This window comes from Motacilla alba, chromosome 26 (assembly GCF_015832195.1).
Source record: "Motacilla alba alba isolate MOTALB_02 chromosome 26, Motacilla_alba_V1.0_pri, whole genome shotgun sequence".
Taxonomy (NCBI): Eukaryota; Metazoa; Chordata; class Aves; order Passeriformes; family Motacillidae; genus Motacilla; species Motacilla alba.
This window is the reverse complement of record NC_052041.1, coordinates 3942530-3957932: the sequence shown is the minus strand read 5'-3', so window position 1 is coordinate 3957932 and position 15403 is coordinate 3942530. Positions and strand designations below refer to the sequence as shown.

Here is a 15403-nt window from a genome sequence, read left to right as displayed (position 1 = left end):
TGATGGGTGAAGGGATGCGGAGCCATCCTCCAGCCCGAGGGCTCCAAGCCAAGCTTTCCCTGGAGAAACCGGGCTGGGGAGAGCCTGGATGACAGCCCCGGCTTTCCCAAAAATCTCACACCCCGCTGATCCTCACTAAGCCACTCCCAGAGGAGCTGGCTCTGTGGTGGGGCCGAATCCTGGGTTTGGCTTCCCCAGCTCATTCCCAGCTCATTCCCAGCTCATTCCCGGCTTGGGGCTGGGGGGCTGCAGCATCACCGAGGCTTGGCTCCCCCAGCTCATTCCCAGCACATTCCCAGCTCATTCCCAACCCATTCCCAACACATTCCCGGCTTGGGGCTGGGGGTCTGCAGCATCACGGAGGTTTGGCTCCCCAAGCTCATTCCCAGCTCATTCCCAGCCCATTCCCGGCACATTCCCAGCTCATTCCCGGCGTGGGGCTGGGGGTCTGCAGCATCACCGTGCATTAGACGCAGCTGAGTGGGTGCAGCCACCGGGGCAAGAGGCGCCGTCACTTTGATTTATGAGCACATCAGGAGGAGTTTGCGCCGTGACACGCGGGACTGACAGCAGCACTTCATTAAGCTGACACCGGGGTTAGGCGCCAGCAGCCCCCCCTCCCCACCCTGCCTGCCTCAGCAGAGGGACAACCCCTGCCCTCGGCAGCTCTGGGGACACACGGAGACCCTCCCAGGGGATTTTGGGGTCTCTGCACCCCGTTGCTGCTTGGAGGAGCCAAGCGTCCTGGGAGGAGCAGGATGGGAGACACGAGGGTGAGGGGCTGCAGCACAGCTCCTTGTTTCCCCCACACCCAGGATGCTGCTGGGGCCTGGGGGGTGGCCCTCACAGCCCCAGCACAGGAAAATGCTCCAGGAGGGGCTGGGATGTGCCACAGCTCAGCCCCTTCCTGGTGGGATGCATGGATTCATGGATCAGCTGCCTTGCTCTGCCCTTCCTCATGCCCCCAGATGGCCCTGTGCCCATGGACAGGGAGCATCTCCATCCTTAGGGACAGGATGCTGCTGCCAGGCTCTTCCCACACATTTCCATCCTCTTGTCTGTCCTTCCCTTCTCTGGGGCACTCCCCATCCCGGGGATATCAGAGCTGCTCCTCCCAGAGATGCTGCCCCTGCTCCTGGGATATCAGAGCTGCTCCCCCTGGAGATGCTGCCCCTGGTCCTGGGATATCAGAGCTGCTTCCACTGGAGATGCTGCCCCACTCCCAGGGATGTCAGAGCTGTTCCCCCTGGAGATTCTGCCCCTGCTTCTGGGGATTATCAGAGCTGCTCCTCCCAGAGATGCTGCCCCTGCTCCTGGGTCCTTCCTGGTGTCCTTCCCACCTGCAGATCCCACTCCAAGCTGCTGACTCACAGCAGCACGGAGAGGAGCCCTTGAATCAGGTGGAGGGGAAGCAGAAGGCGCTGGGTTTAGAAATCCTGCAGCGGGGCTGGAATTAAATCCGGCCGTGGGTTTCCAGGAAAGATCCAAGGGCAGCTCTGTGGAGGCATCCCAGACACTCCGGCTCTTCCCTGAGTTTCAGGGAAGCCACAGCATCACCGTTCCCAGCAGGCAAACATGAGCACAGACTTTAGGAACACCAGCTACCCAAATTTTTGGGGTGAAACCAAAGCTTACCCAAGGATTCTGAGGAAGGGAAACACTGACATCCCCTTGCTGAGACCCCCTCAGTGCTTTTCCCAGCAGGAAAGCTGGACACACACCCCCCCAGCAGCATCCAACACCCCTTCCCCCCCGCTACACCCTTTCTTGTTGGATAAATTTCCCATCTCCTCTGCACCATTTAATTAAAAGTTAACACGAGCTTTTTAAAGCAGAGCCCGCTAAGCAAGCGCTTTGTTAGAGCTTAATTATATCCCTGCTCGGTGCTGCAAGAGAACATCGCCAGGGCCAGCAGGAAAGTCCTTGAGGAAGCTCACATTTACACCTCCCCCATTTCCCTGAGCGCCAGCAGCTCCTGGAGATGGTTCTGATAACCCTGACCCTGTAACTGCACCAACACCCCGCGCTGAGAGCCTGCCTGAGGCTGCAGCAGGTGACCCTGAGCCGCTGCAGCCACCCTGGTCCCCTGATGCCAGCGTGGCTTTGCCAGCGAGTCCCCCCCGTGTCACCCCAACACACAGCCCGGGCTTCAAATCTTCCCCCCCTGCCAAAAAGCTGAGTTTCGAATCAGGCTGCTGGATTTTGGGAGGAGTGATGGCCACAAAGAGCCCCAGCACCCCTGCTTGCAGGGACGTGGAGGGAGTGGCTCAGGAACAGGTCCCTTGTCACTTGGAGCCCGTGGAAGGACACTCAGGGGAGGGGCAGCGACGCCAGGTGTGAATCCTGCAAAACTGCACAGCAAAAAACCCCATGAGAAGCATTTTGGCAAGAGAGAGGGGCAGAAGTACCTAAAGAGAAGGAAGGGAGCAGTGCTGTCTGCTGGCTGGGCTGTCCCCAGCCCCTGTGTGACCAGCACGTCCCCAAAACACAGCCACAACCCCTTGGGGGGCATCACTGTGCCCTTGGGGGCAAAACCTGCTGTGTACAGGGGGTTCTGCAAGATTGCTGCAATCACAGGGGCACAAAAGGGGTCTCCAGCAGGCACCAACCTGCCCAGCACTGCCAGCGCGATCCTGGGGGCTGAGAGCCCTGCCCACCTCAGGGTCTCCTGCTGGAAAAGCCCTTTCCTGGGAGCACTGCTGTTTGCCACGTTCCCTGGGCTTTGGAGAGCCGCCCTTCCTGGCAGGACAAGCCCTGCTCTGGCTGCCACCTGGGCAGCCCTGCCCACTCTCACCAGGGCACTGCTGTGCCAGCTCAGCCAGGACTGGGCTGCCCAAGCTGAGCCTGGCAGGGCTGGGCTGAGCCTTCTCTGATCCCACCACGGGGCGATTTGGGGAGCCCTCGCTCTGTGCTGGGGGGATGGCACCTGTCCCTGTCACCAGGGAGGGTCCAGTGCTGCTGCCCCACACCTTGTGGAGGCACCAGATCACAGAGAGGGAGGAAGAGGAGGAGGAAAAGGAGGCAGAACAACAACTCCCAGTGACTGGACTGGTCACCCTGGCACCCCCAGAGCAGCATGTCCCATGTCCCATTGCCATGGGCTCCCTGGGGGGTGTCCCACACCTTGTTTTGTGCCGGTCCCCCTTTAATTTGCTGCCGGCCCGGTGCCCTCCAGGTGAGCTCACCTCTTTGGGTTGCTGCTTTCCGGCTTGCTGCTGGGTCAACAGCTGCAGGTGAAGCTGCTCCTGCTGCTTCTTGTAGTATTCCTGCAGCTGGGAAGGGGAGAGAGCAACGGGATCAGCCATGGAACCACCCCGTGCCCACCTCACCACCCTGTGCCCACCTCACCCCCGTGCCCAGCGCCAAGGCTTTGCCACAGCCACGCCAGCTCCTGGCACTGTCACCAGACCCAGCTCCCCGTGTCACCCGGTGCAGGGCAGGAGGGAAAGCACCCACCCGGGGAGTCAGGGCAGCAGAGGAATCCTGGGCATGCAATGCCATGGCCCTTGAAGCCCCTAAACACCCCCAGTGCCCACCCTGATGTTTATTTTAATGCCAACCCACTGTCCCTTGAGAGAAAAGCAGGCTGGGGTGCTCTGGAACATCACAGAGCACTTCAGGGAGGGGAAACCCCCGTTTTGGCATGGTGGGACCCCAAAACAGTCCTGACAAGTGCTGCGACAACCAGCAGGGTCCCAGCTGGGGAGGACCAGGAGCAGCCACAACCCCTGGCCTGTGAGAGCTGGGGGCTCAGCCCTGCAGTCAGAACAGCCCCTCAAATCAAAGCAGAGCTGTTTGCTGGGCCATTAAAAGAGGGATAAACCCCCTGGACCCACAGGGAGCCACCAGAGAGGGTCCCAGTGTCCACAGGCAGCACAGGGACCCGCCAGCATCGCCACCAGCTCTCACCCTGGCCCCTAAATAAACTGTGGGTGATGGATTTGCTGCGTGCAGGGAGGGGGAGAAAGGCACAGGGAGGTCAGTGAGACCCCCCCCAGCCCCCTCGCAGGGGCTCAGGAATGTCCCTGGGGATGCCGGGAAGCCTTTATCAGCTCGGGGCTGCCAGCAGCGAGCGGCTGTTTGTGTCGGAGAACAGGTTTTGAGGGGCTGGGTGTTTACCCCCGAGCGAGCCCGAGCCAGGGAGCTGCGGAGTGGCCGGGCTGGGAGCAGGAACATTGGGTCAGGGGTGAGAGGTGTGATGTTTGGTTTGCTGCCGGTGGAGAATGTGAGCTATTCCGGCCTGGGTTGTTTAATTTGCAGTCAAACGTGTTTCTTTATCCGGCTCCAAAGAGGCTTGTGGAAGGACCCACCCAGGGTAGTGTTTACCCTTTGTTCTTTCCCTGGGGCCAACCTTGAATCCTTATCGGGCTGTTTGGAGTAAACAGGTACTGGAGGCAGGAGGAAGGGTGTGGAGGATGCTTGTGGGGTTTCTCCCTCTCTCCCTCCTTCCCCGCTGCCGGGAGCTGTTTACCCAAGCAGAGCTATTTTGTTTCAGAGTGGAAATCTGCTTTTTTTTTCCCTTCTCCTCCTTTTTCTTCCCTCCCCATCCGACCAAAATCTCTGGAAAAGCCGAGCAGGGCCATGAGAAACAAACCTCTGGAGCTGGACACAGGCACCTGCCCAAAGGCCAGCAGTGGCCACGGGGGCTCTGCTTGGGGCACGTTGAACCAAGAGCATCCACCCCGACCCCGGCTTTTCCCAGGAGCTGGGCAGCCCCAAATCAGCCCTTGAGCAGGAATTTTGCAGGTTTTGAGACCCTGGCTCAGGGTGGCAGCACCAGCACTGCCAGCACCAGCAGCTCTTGGGAATCCCGAAGGAAATATGTGGAAAGCAGAGGGAGGAAAGGACCCATTTTTCTGCCTCCAACAAACTCTAACATTCCCAGAGCCCGGTGGGGATTGCCTGGCTGGATCCAGCCCCGGTGCAGCGTTACCTGTTGCAGCATTATCGCCTGCTGCTGCTGCAGGAGGGCCTGGAGCTGGGGTGGGGACAGGATCTGCTGCATCTGCTGCGGCGTGATCATCTGCGGGGACATCATGGCCACGGACACGGGGACCTGTGACAGCAAGGACACGTCACCACTCCCAACCCCGAGCCGTGCAACTCGCCCCAAACGCCAACAGTGCCTCTCCCAGAGCATCCTCCATGTCCCCCGCTCCCCTGCCACCTCTGGATGAAGCCACCATCTGTCCCCCGGGACATGGCAGTGGCAGGAGATGTCCCATGGTGCTGCTGTGCTGGCACCAGGATGAAGCTTCCTGAACCAGGAGCTCCCCCTGCTAGCCGAGAGCTCTTCTTTAAATGCAATTTAGCCGGGGGAACTGGGCATCAAACCGCAGCTCCCTCCCCTGCTGGGAGCATGGGAAGGGTGGAGGGAAACGCCAGGGAAGTGGGAAGATACCGATCACCCAAATAACTCTGCAGAGCAGAGCACCGAGGAAGAGGTTACGGGGTTCTCCAGACACATCAAAGCTTTACCTCCAGCTGACACCAGTAACTCCTGCAATTACTGTGCCAAGAGGAGGGAGGGCCGAGGGAACCTGCCAGCCCCTGCCTTTGGTTATCAAAACACGGGTCCACACCCCGGGCAAAGCTCCTGGGAAGGTGTCAGTGATGGATCCCAGCCCTGCTGGGTCCTGCCCAGGTGGAGCAATGCCTGGATGGAGCCATCAGGAGCTGCCTTGTCCTGGCCTTCCACCAATCCCACCAGCCCAAAGCCCTTCCCGAGGCTCTGGGCAGGGTTAGGGCCTCATTGTAATTTAACGACCTTCCTGGATGCCTCATATTCCTGGGAAAGCAAATAAGAATTGCTGGTCAGGAGCCACCAGCAGCCACGAGCTCTTCCAGGGGATGCCAGGAAGAAGCAGCAGCTCCTTGGCACGTGGGATGGGGCAGAGCACAAGCCAGGATCCAGCTGCACGCCAAGGACCCGGTTGTGATCCAAACTAAACAGCTCCTCAGCCCCCCAGCCCAGGATCTCAGGACCTCAAAGAGCAGAGAAACCCAGCAAAGTCCCATGGAGAGCCTGGTTCCTGCCAGCCCCCCTGCCCAGGACCCCCAGTGATGCCCAGACTGCCCAGCCTGGACCCCTTGCAGCCACTGCAGCGGGGATGGGACCACAGGGTGGCCCCGTGCAGTCCCTCCCACCTGTGGTGGGTGTCCAGCTGACCTTCAAGGGAGACTGCAAAGCCTTATCTATTTACTCAGGCATTCTGCTGCAGGGAGGCGTGGGACACGGGGCGAGCTCTGTTTGTCACCAGCGTTTCCCCCTCCAGCCACCTCCGTGGCAGAGCTATTGATTAACTCCTCTGACTTCCCACCCAAGGGCTGGAGCTCAGGAATGAGCCCCAGCACCCTGCAAGGCTCCAGCACCCACCAGAGAGCCCCGAGCCACCCGTAGCACCCAGTGAGGAGCGGCTGTTCGGGCACCCAGGTGCTCGCAGCCAGCTGTGCCAAGCCCTGGGCGAACATCTGGGCAGGAGGGAAGCTGGCGAGGAGAGCGAGGTGCGCCGCTAATTTCCCTCTGCCAATTCATCAGCCGGCAACGTGCTCGGAATGAGAGCCCCTAATTAATTGCTCCTCCACATCCCCCCCCAGCCCGGGCGGGCTCCCCGCCCCCTCCCGCGGCCCCTCGAACACGTTTGCTGGCATTTTCAAATCGGAGGCATCCTAATTACCGGAGAGTTATAACACCTTCCATTTCTCGCCCAGCGGACTGACACCCTGTCAAGAGCAAAGAGAATTGCCAGAGGTTTTGACAACACTAATTGCCCCTATAATCTAAAAACACAAAGGAGAGGCGATTAGTCGAGAGGGCCCCAGCTCTCGATCCGACACGAGGTTTTCACAATGTTACAAGAAAACAAAAGTGACGCTTTTTAGAGTTTGATGGCTGCTAACAAAAGCAGAATTATATTTTCATACAACCTTTGTCTGCATTAAATGGCTTTTTTTTCTTCTTCACCCCCCCCGCTCGGATGTGGAGCTGACACGGAGAAATGGTGGCGGATCCGTGTGGGGGTGAGGTGGGAACGGGGTGAACTTGAGAGGGGCATCTGAGCTCTGCTGCTTCCTTGCTTCCCGTGAAGAATTTCCCCACAGTGTGGAAACGTTCCTCTCCCAGTTAAGGTTTCCAGGGAAAGCAGCGACTTTCAGTAAAAGAGGAAATTCCCACTTACAGGCGGTTTTGCTCCCATTCATCCCACGCCCCAGTGCTGGGAATGTTCCAGCACTGCCTTGACCCCAATGTGGGCCAGCAAACCCCAGTGCTGGGGCTCTCTGTCCCAAGCTCTGGTGGCAGTGCCAGCTGCCTCTGCTGGGGACAGGGAAAGCTGCTGCTCTGGCAAAACGAGATGGGAATGGAAATGGGGTTGGAAATGTCCATCCCAACCTGGCCAAAAGCCCCACGGGGATGGCCCTGGGACACCCCTTCACCTGCAGCCATGGCCCTCAGTGACAAGATTCCCTAGGCCAGCCTGGCATCCCTGGATAACAGCAGGATCTGGGCAGCAACTGCCTCAAAATCTGGGATGCAGGTGGTCAACGTGAGAGCTGAAGGGTGCCAGGCAGAGCAGCACAGGGGCTGTGAGGGGTGAGTGCCACCCAGCTGACACCAGAGCAGCACAGGGGCTGTGAGGGGTGGGTGTCACCCAGCTACCACCACCCCCAGGCACGGGACCGGCCAGGAAATGTCCCTGCAGCCAGCACATCCCTCGGGAAGCAGGTCCCGGCAGCAGCCCCGGAGCAGCAGCAGCAGTGGCTGGGGACCAGCCCGACGCGTCACGAGCTGGCATCTGCCAGACACCGAGTCAGGAAGGGTTTGACTCACGCCTTGGCCGGCTGCCACCCCGCAGAAACTGCTTACTAACAGCTCTGGCTGCTCCCAGAAACACCCGGCGCTGCTCGGGCCGGCCAGCAGCATCTCCAGGGGCTGCTTTTCCAGGCGGGCCCGGCTGTAATCCCCGTGCCAAAGGACGGGGCGGGAGCAGCAGGCAGTGGGTGGAAAAGCAGGCAGGTATTCCAGGGAATATTCCCTCCCTGAGCCAAAGCCAGCTGAGGGAAGCGGGACTTGGCTGCGTGGAATGAGGCAGGATGGGGAGCGAGGCTCTTGAGAAATTTTTCCTAGATTTTTTTGGGTTGTTTTTACGGGAAGCAGACTGAACTCCCAGGCACAAGGCAGAGCGGGGGAAGCCACGGCCCGGCAGCCTTGGCTCGCAGCGCCACGGGGTTGTCATCAGAGGGCCAGTGCCTTCCTGACCCTGGGGACAGCTGGCTTGGCACAGCCTGGGGACATCCTCCATCAGCCTCCAAACATCCCTGCTCCGCCGTCACCCGGGCCAGGAGGTCACCGCAGGAGCCACCGCGTCCCCAAGGGCCGCACGTCACCGCCACTACGGGAAGGGGCAGCTCCTGCTCCACGCCTCAGCCACACAGCCCAGACCTCGTCCCCCACATCCCTGCTGGCTCTGGGATCGTGGGGATGAGCACCCCTCTCTCTCTCTCTCCAGAGGGTGCTCCTGGTTTCCCACAGAGCTCAGGGCTGCACATCCCCGCTCTGATCCAATCTTGGGGTTTAACTCCCAGTTAGAAACAGCAGAAAACATGTTTGTGCTGGTTTTATTTTTCTAATTTTAACCACTCTTTTCAAATCCAAACCAAACAGAAGAAAATTGAGGAGACTGGGGACAGAAGGGAGGAAACAACCACCAAAAGCAGCTTCAAGTTGTGCTGTTTTAAGGGCAGGGGATGAGCAAATCCCACCGCAGAGCACCCAATTCTCACAGGACAAGAGCAACCCCAACCCTCCTGGCACATCCTGGCCTCCCTGGGTGAGCTCCAAGATCCAGCTGGCTCAGACAGTCTGGGAGTGCTCCCAGTGCCAGGCAGTGATGCCACTGACACCGAGGTGACCCCAGCCATGGCTTATAAACCCCAAGGGGTGGCACAGGGCCACCCAAATGCTGCCATGCCACCTCTAGACCTCACCAGGCTGGGATGAGACAATGCACTAAAATCTGCCCAGGGCCAGAGGAGAAATGAAGCTCAGCCCCACGTGCCAGGCTGGGTTTTGAGGCTGCGGGTGCTTTTAGGAACAATTTTAGGAACACTCTGAACAGCCCCAGCAGGGTGAGCAGGTGAGGGGACACCAGCGTGGAGGACACCAGGCCCTGATGTTCAGCTTCCTATGAAGAAAAGGAGGAATCAATCCCCGGCATGTTCAGCCCGATGTGTATCCTCGTTAGAGCATCCTCATTAGCACATCCTCGTTAGCGCAGCCTTCCCGCTGGGGAGGCCCCAATCACACCTGGTTGGGCTCCAGTCGCTGCTTGGGGACAGTGGCAGCAGAGGTGACAGCACTGAGCCCCCTCCTCAGCGAGCCCCTGCCCCCAGCACCACCCAGGCAGGGTCCCTACGTCCCCTCCGTGAGCACGGGGTGCTGGCAAAGCTCTCACACCGATGATTCTACAGGGATTAAAGGGACTTTGGTCCTCTGTGAACCCAAAACACCGATCCCAGAGTGGGATGGTGGCAGTGGCACCGGGCTGGCAGAGCTGGGGGCTTTGGGACGCAGCAGGGACAGTCAGGGATGCTCCAAGTTCAAATGGAAAACCCTCGGTGCGAGCCCAGATGGACGGGCTGCTGCTGGGCTTTTTTCCCCCGGAGAGGGAACGCAGAAGGGCTGGTATTGATCTGTCTTCATTACCCATTTCACTCAAGTTTCAAATCAACAAAATACACTTTTCCGCTCTGCTGCCCTCCCCGCTGCAGCAGACAAAAGAAAAGCAATTTCCCGCAGTTTGCTCCAAACTCCTCTCCTTCCTTCCCCGGGTGCCCTCCAGCCCCTCTCCCCTTCCAGCCACTTGATCCCAGCAGAGGCAGCTCTGAGGGCACCCAAAGAGGGCACCCAAAGAGGGCACCCTGCCATTCCCAGGTGCCACTGACAACTCGGGGTGCTGCTTTTCCAGCGCCTCCTCCCTTGGGGTCTCCTGGATCCCATCCTGCTGCTCCCACCATCCCAGGATGACAACGCCCTGCAACACCAAAAGCCCCCCAAAAGCAACATTTTGTCAGTGCCCACCAAGTTTCCAAGAGTTTTAAAGTTGTAAAGAAATAAACCTATTTTTAAATGTTCTAGAACACCCAAAGATGGGGTTTTGGGGTTTTTTTTTCGTTTCCTGCAGCTGTAACTGGAGAGACAGCATGAGACTGTCCACACACACCTCCAGGCATCTGTGGGAAGAGGGTCCCTACTCCAAAAACAAACCTCAATCCAAGATGCTGCTGAGCCCAGCAGCTCCCTGCTTGTTTTTAAGCTCAGGCCGTTGGGAATGTCATTAATCCTGCTGGCTTGGTGCCCCAGAAGTGTCCTGTCCCCATCAGTGGAGTGACAAGGAGAGCGCATAGTGTGGGCAAGCACGGGGGTCTCCTGCTCTGCCTGCCAGCACTGGGACCCTCCTGCTCATTCCCCCAGGACTGGGGGCCAGGAGCTGGCTGGCACAGAGCCGAGGGGGGACAAAATTCCCCATGGATGTGGAAATCCATTCCCAAACCTGGGGGGCTGCACATCCACAGGCGGCGACCCGGGCTGACACCCCAAGGACACCCCAATTCCCAAACATTGCCTTCCTGCTGCCTCTGAGCTGAGGAGGGCTGTGCTGGGACCCAGCCTTCCTCCTCCTCCTCCTCTTGCAGCCGTCCTGGCCAGTCTCATCCACACCAGCGTGCCTTAGATAAACTTCCTTTCAAAGGAGTCTGCTTAATCCCCTATCTCCCCTCGGTCAGATCCCGCTCCAGCTGCCGGCGGGGCCGCGGGGGGAGGGATTGCCGGGCGCTGCTGAGTTATGAGCTATTTCTGACTCACGTCTACAACTTTCACAAGTCCTTTTTGCAACACGGAGAGAGAAAAAAGGGAGGAGGGGAGGGAGGGAGGGAGGAAGGAGATCCAGTTCGCTCCGGCAAAAGCCGCTGGCCAGATGGGCAGCAGGGAGGGGAGGCTGGGGAGCAACACGGGATGTTCGGCTGCATCCAGCCGGGAATACCAGGGAGAGCAAGGAGGGATAAGCAGCAGCAGCAGGAGGAGGAGGAGGAGGAGTGCAGGGACACACACCCACGGAGGGGAGCGAGGCGCCGGTTACCGGAATCTGACTTCACCCTCGCCGCCTTTGTCCTCTGCAGACATTTTCCATGCAGTGACTGCATTTCCTTCCTGCCGGCACCGCTGGAAAAAGCCGCCTGTTTGTGCCGTAGAAGCCCTGACTAATTCCCACTGCTCCCACCCAGCTGCTGCTTCCCAGCCCGGGGGGTTCTGGGCTCTCCTGACCCCTGGCAGCCCTGGGATTTGCTGCTGGATGGCTCAGCCATGCCCTGGCGCTCCAAGCCAGGAGAGGATCCCGGGATTGCCCATCCCAGCCCGGCTCCTGCTGCCACCCGGCTCAGCCTGGCACAGGCAGGACCTCCAGCTCCGAGAGCGCTTGTGCTAATTACTTTCCTTTGTTAATTAAACCCACGTGGCTCTAATAAGGTAACCTGCTGTTCTCCGATAAATTTAATTAGCCTGAAGGGAGAGCCCCTCCGCACAGCTATTTAAATTGTCACTTCCCATCGCTTGGGCTTTGCTTCTCCCTGCCTCCCTCTCTCTCCAGATTTCACCCCTCCTCTGCCCATTTTCTGCCCTTTTCCTTCGGCAGAGAAGGGGAGCAAAGGAAGGTTGCCCATCCCTGCGGGAGCAGGATGTGCCAACCCAAAGCCCATTTTCCTGCCAGTGTCACAAATCTCCATCGCAGCTGGGCCTCTGTCCCATCCTGGAGGACCTGCCCTGGCTCCATGGGCCTCTGTCCCATCCTGGAGGACCTGCCCTGGCTCCAGCCCAAAGGATTGCTCCCTTTTCCAGCCCTGTGCCACCTCACGGCAGCCAGCATCCATCCCGGGATGCTCCAACCCTGAGAAACTCTGTCACCAAAACACAGTCCCAAAAAGTGGTGACACACAGTGACCTCCCCTCTCCAGCCATTCCCACGCACAAAAAAACCTCCCAAGAAACTTCTGGAGGTTTTCAGAGGATTTAACTCCGGGAGCGCTCCAGCCACAGAGGTGACAGGGGTTTGTGCTGTCCCACAGCTGTGGCCCAGCCCTTCCCAGGAGGGGGTGACAGGGGACACTCGGGGCTCACCTGCACCGCCGGCTGCTTGCCCTCGTTGCTGCTGGGGGAGCTGAGCCCCGTGGCCTGCTGCAGCAGGAACTGCCGAGCCACCTGCAGAGCCTGCAAGAGAGACACAGGGGTGGGCATGAGGAAGGCTCCCTCCTCCTCCTCCTCCTCCAGCTCTGGCTCCTTCTCCATGATTTCCCTCACGGGATGGGTTTGGTGCACACAGAGGGCAGCGCTCCCCCATGCTCCCTCCTGCCACACCAGTACATCCCAGTAGAGACCAGCACTCTCCCAGCCCCCTGGGGACCATCCTGTCCTCTTCCAAAAATCCCCACCAGCTCCAGCATTCCCATCTCACAAGGGTCATTCCCAAACCCCAGCCTCTGGCACAGCCATTCGGAGATCTGGCCCCTGGTTGATTTATTCCAGAGCCACCACCAGCTTCCTGCAGCTGTCCCCTGTGCCCAAAGCCACCGTGGGTATTGAATTGTATTAACTGGACTGTGGCACTGGAGCAGCAGAAAGTTCCAGTCACCAGCCAGGTTTGGGTGAAGCAAAGTGCAGGATTCCAGCCTGAATCAATCCAGGAACGTGTCTGAGGGATTTGATGGTGATCCAGGAGGTGCTCAGCAACCCACACAAGTGACCACCATGAAACTTGATTGTTTTCAGGGGGGTTTGCCCAGAAAAAGTGATGAGTTGTTGAAGTTTTTTACTGGGATAAGGTGTTTCACTGGGAACCCCACAAAAATAGGGAGAAAACAGCAGAAATGGATAAAATGCACTAGTGAAAAACACAGGTACAAGAGAGCCATGCCCAGCACTGTGGGCAGCTGGAGAAAAAGGGAAATTAAGGAAAATCCTGTGAAGAGATGAGGAGAGAGGAGCGAGCGTGAGCTGAGAAAAAGAGCTTGGGAGCCAGGAAAAGGAGTAAAGCTCTGAGGAAAACAACCCAGTGCTGCCAGACCTGTTTGCTCCTTATTTCTACTTTACAAGGATTCTTTTCCTTCATTCTTGGGTTTTTTGGGCACATTTCTGAAAAATCTCCACTCTCCTTCCCCCCAAATCCACTCACAGCTCAGCACACGCCTCACCTGTTGATCCAAACCAAGGAGCACCCACAAAACCCTAACCCAGAGCCCCTCCTCAAATAGAGCATCCATGAAAAGTCATTCCCTGCATTTTAGGTCCCGTTTCAGGTCCTCCCTGTGCTCCTCTGCACAAGGGAACTCTTGGGAAGAGCACAGGATGCCCCGGCTGTGCCACATCTTTGGGTGGGAAATCCACCTGACCCACTCTGTGCAGATACAAGGGCACGTGGAAAATGAGAGGGAATTTCCAGTTGGAGGCTGAGAGCAAAGGGTTTAACGCACCCGGCCTTACTTTATACAAAAATTGTAATTTCATAGCAGGAGGCCTAAACCAAACACCCCAGACACAGCACTGGGCACCCTTGGCTGTGTTTGTCACCGTCACATGAAGCAGAGAGCCCCAAGAAAATCAAAACCTGAGGAATTTTATAAGTAAATGGATCCTAATTTCCTATTCCTGTGGGGAATTACCAGAGCTGTGTCCCAGGATTGTGCATCCAGAGCTGCCCCACGGCCACTGAGCACTTCCAACCAATAACTCCCAAACTTCCTTCATCCAAACAACTCAAAACTCAGATCCTCGAGGACAAACACCGCAATTCTCCGCTGGGAATCACTGATGGAAAAATCCCATGGTCCTGATCCCGAAGCTGCCTCAGCCCCAATGTTTTCTTTTTTCTTCAGGGCATTTTATTTTCCCTGTTATTACCAGGGATAGATGTGCATCGGTAATGCGAGCACAAAAACCCTGTGACAGTTATGACAGCTCAAGGTCTGATATTTTAATTACTTTTGGAAACGAAAACAGTAATTCCAGTTAAAAGCCAAGGTGGAGGAATCCACTCGGCAGCAGCTCAGGCCTGAGGCTCCCACCAGGATGGGTGCTGGAGCACTGGGCTGCATCCCACATCCCCACAGCAAATCCCTGAGCTTCAGCTGCTTTTCCAAGTGTCTTTTAGCAGAGTTTTCCATGGGTTTGCCTCCTCCATGTGCAATTCCTGCCATGTTTGCAAGCACCACCTCACAGAGGAGACCCAGCGAGGGCAGGCCTTGCTCGGGCCCGGCAAAAATCAGCGCAGCAGGGATGGAAAACACGGCGGGGAAAAGCCTCGGGAACAGAATTCCAGCACACAAAAAGTGCTGCACGAGACTTCCCCAGCACAGAAAAAGTGCTGCACAAGATTTCACCGGGAATTTCTCTTCCCAAACCCAAGGCCTGGCTGGGCCGGGGTGGCAGCGAGCCCCCAGCGCCCGCCCGGCTCGGCCCCACGGCGTCGCCTCTCAGGGGGGAATTTAATTCACTCCCCGCTGGCTCCCTCACTTTGGTGTGCTCTGAAGCACGAAATTACAAAGATTTACAGGGGAAAAAAAACCCGACATGGCCTCACAATTGCACACAGGGGCCTCTCTGGTAGTGCCCGGAGCTGCCCCCTCCCTCCCAGCCTCTGTCCCTTCTCCATCCTGAGCTGGGCTCAGCCTGCACACAGGGATGGAACCTGCTGCAAGATCCCTCAGACAGGGACGGAACCTGCTGCAAGATCCCTCAGAAAGGGATGGAACCTGCTGCAAGATCCCTCAGACAGGGACGGAACCTGCTGCAAGATCCCTCAGACAGGGACGGAACCTGCTGCAAGGTCCCTCAGACAGGGACGGAACCTGCTGCAAGATCCCTCAGACAGGGATGGAACCTGCTGCAAGGTCCCTCAGACAGGGACAGAACCTGCTGCAGGGCTGGACAGAGCATGTGGAGCACCCAGGATGGGATTTCGGGATGCAAAGCCACCTGTCAGCTGCACTTGTTGCCCGAACAAGGCAGGAGGAGCAGCCCAGTGGTGGGGGGATGAAGCTTTTCCATAGGGAAGTGTCACTCAGAGCCTCTCCATGGAGCTGAGGAGGTGGGAAGAAGAAGGAAGAGGTGTCCTGGGGGAGTAGATGGGATTTTACCTCTGTGAACCAGAGGGAAAATGATTTATAAATAAAAATCAACACGTATCCCAGTGCCTGGTGCTATCCAGGAGTCATCAGCACGTCAGCCGGAATTGGGAACGAATTCCTTGTGTCAAACTCCCTGTGATCACTGAATGAGCCCAGGAAAAGTTTGCAGATGACCCCAGAAAGAAGTTTGTCTCAGACACAGCCAGGGCTGCTGCGGTTTGGCTCTGCCCTC

General features: G+C 58.0%; 1 protein-coding gene across 4 annotated transcripts in view; it reads right to left on the bottom strand.

Annotated features, from left to right (window-relative positions):
- Positions 1-12860, bottom strand: part of FOXP4 (forkhead box P4) — a 29460-nt gene extending 16600 nt beyond the window's left edge. For 2 of the 4 annotated variants that reach the window (XM_038162535.1, XM_038162536.1), the window contains exons 1-3: positions 12170-12857; positions 4934-5056; positions 3186-3272 (exon numbers count right to left, since the gene is read on the bottom strand). In XM_038162535.1, the coding sequence (XP_038018463.1) occupies positions 3186-3272; positions 4934-5056; positions 12170-12337 (378 nt within the window). In that variant the 5' untranslated portion in view covers positions 12338-12857. Of the gene's footprint in view, positions 1-3185; positions 3273-4933; positions 5057-12169 lie in introns of all 4 variants that reach the window. The other 2 variants (XM_038162534.1, XM_038162533.1) reach the window with 2 other exon arrangements.
- Between the last annotated feature and the right edge of the window lie 2543 nt (positions 12861-15403).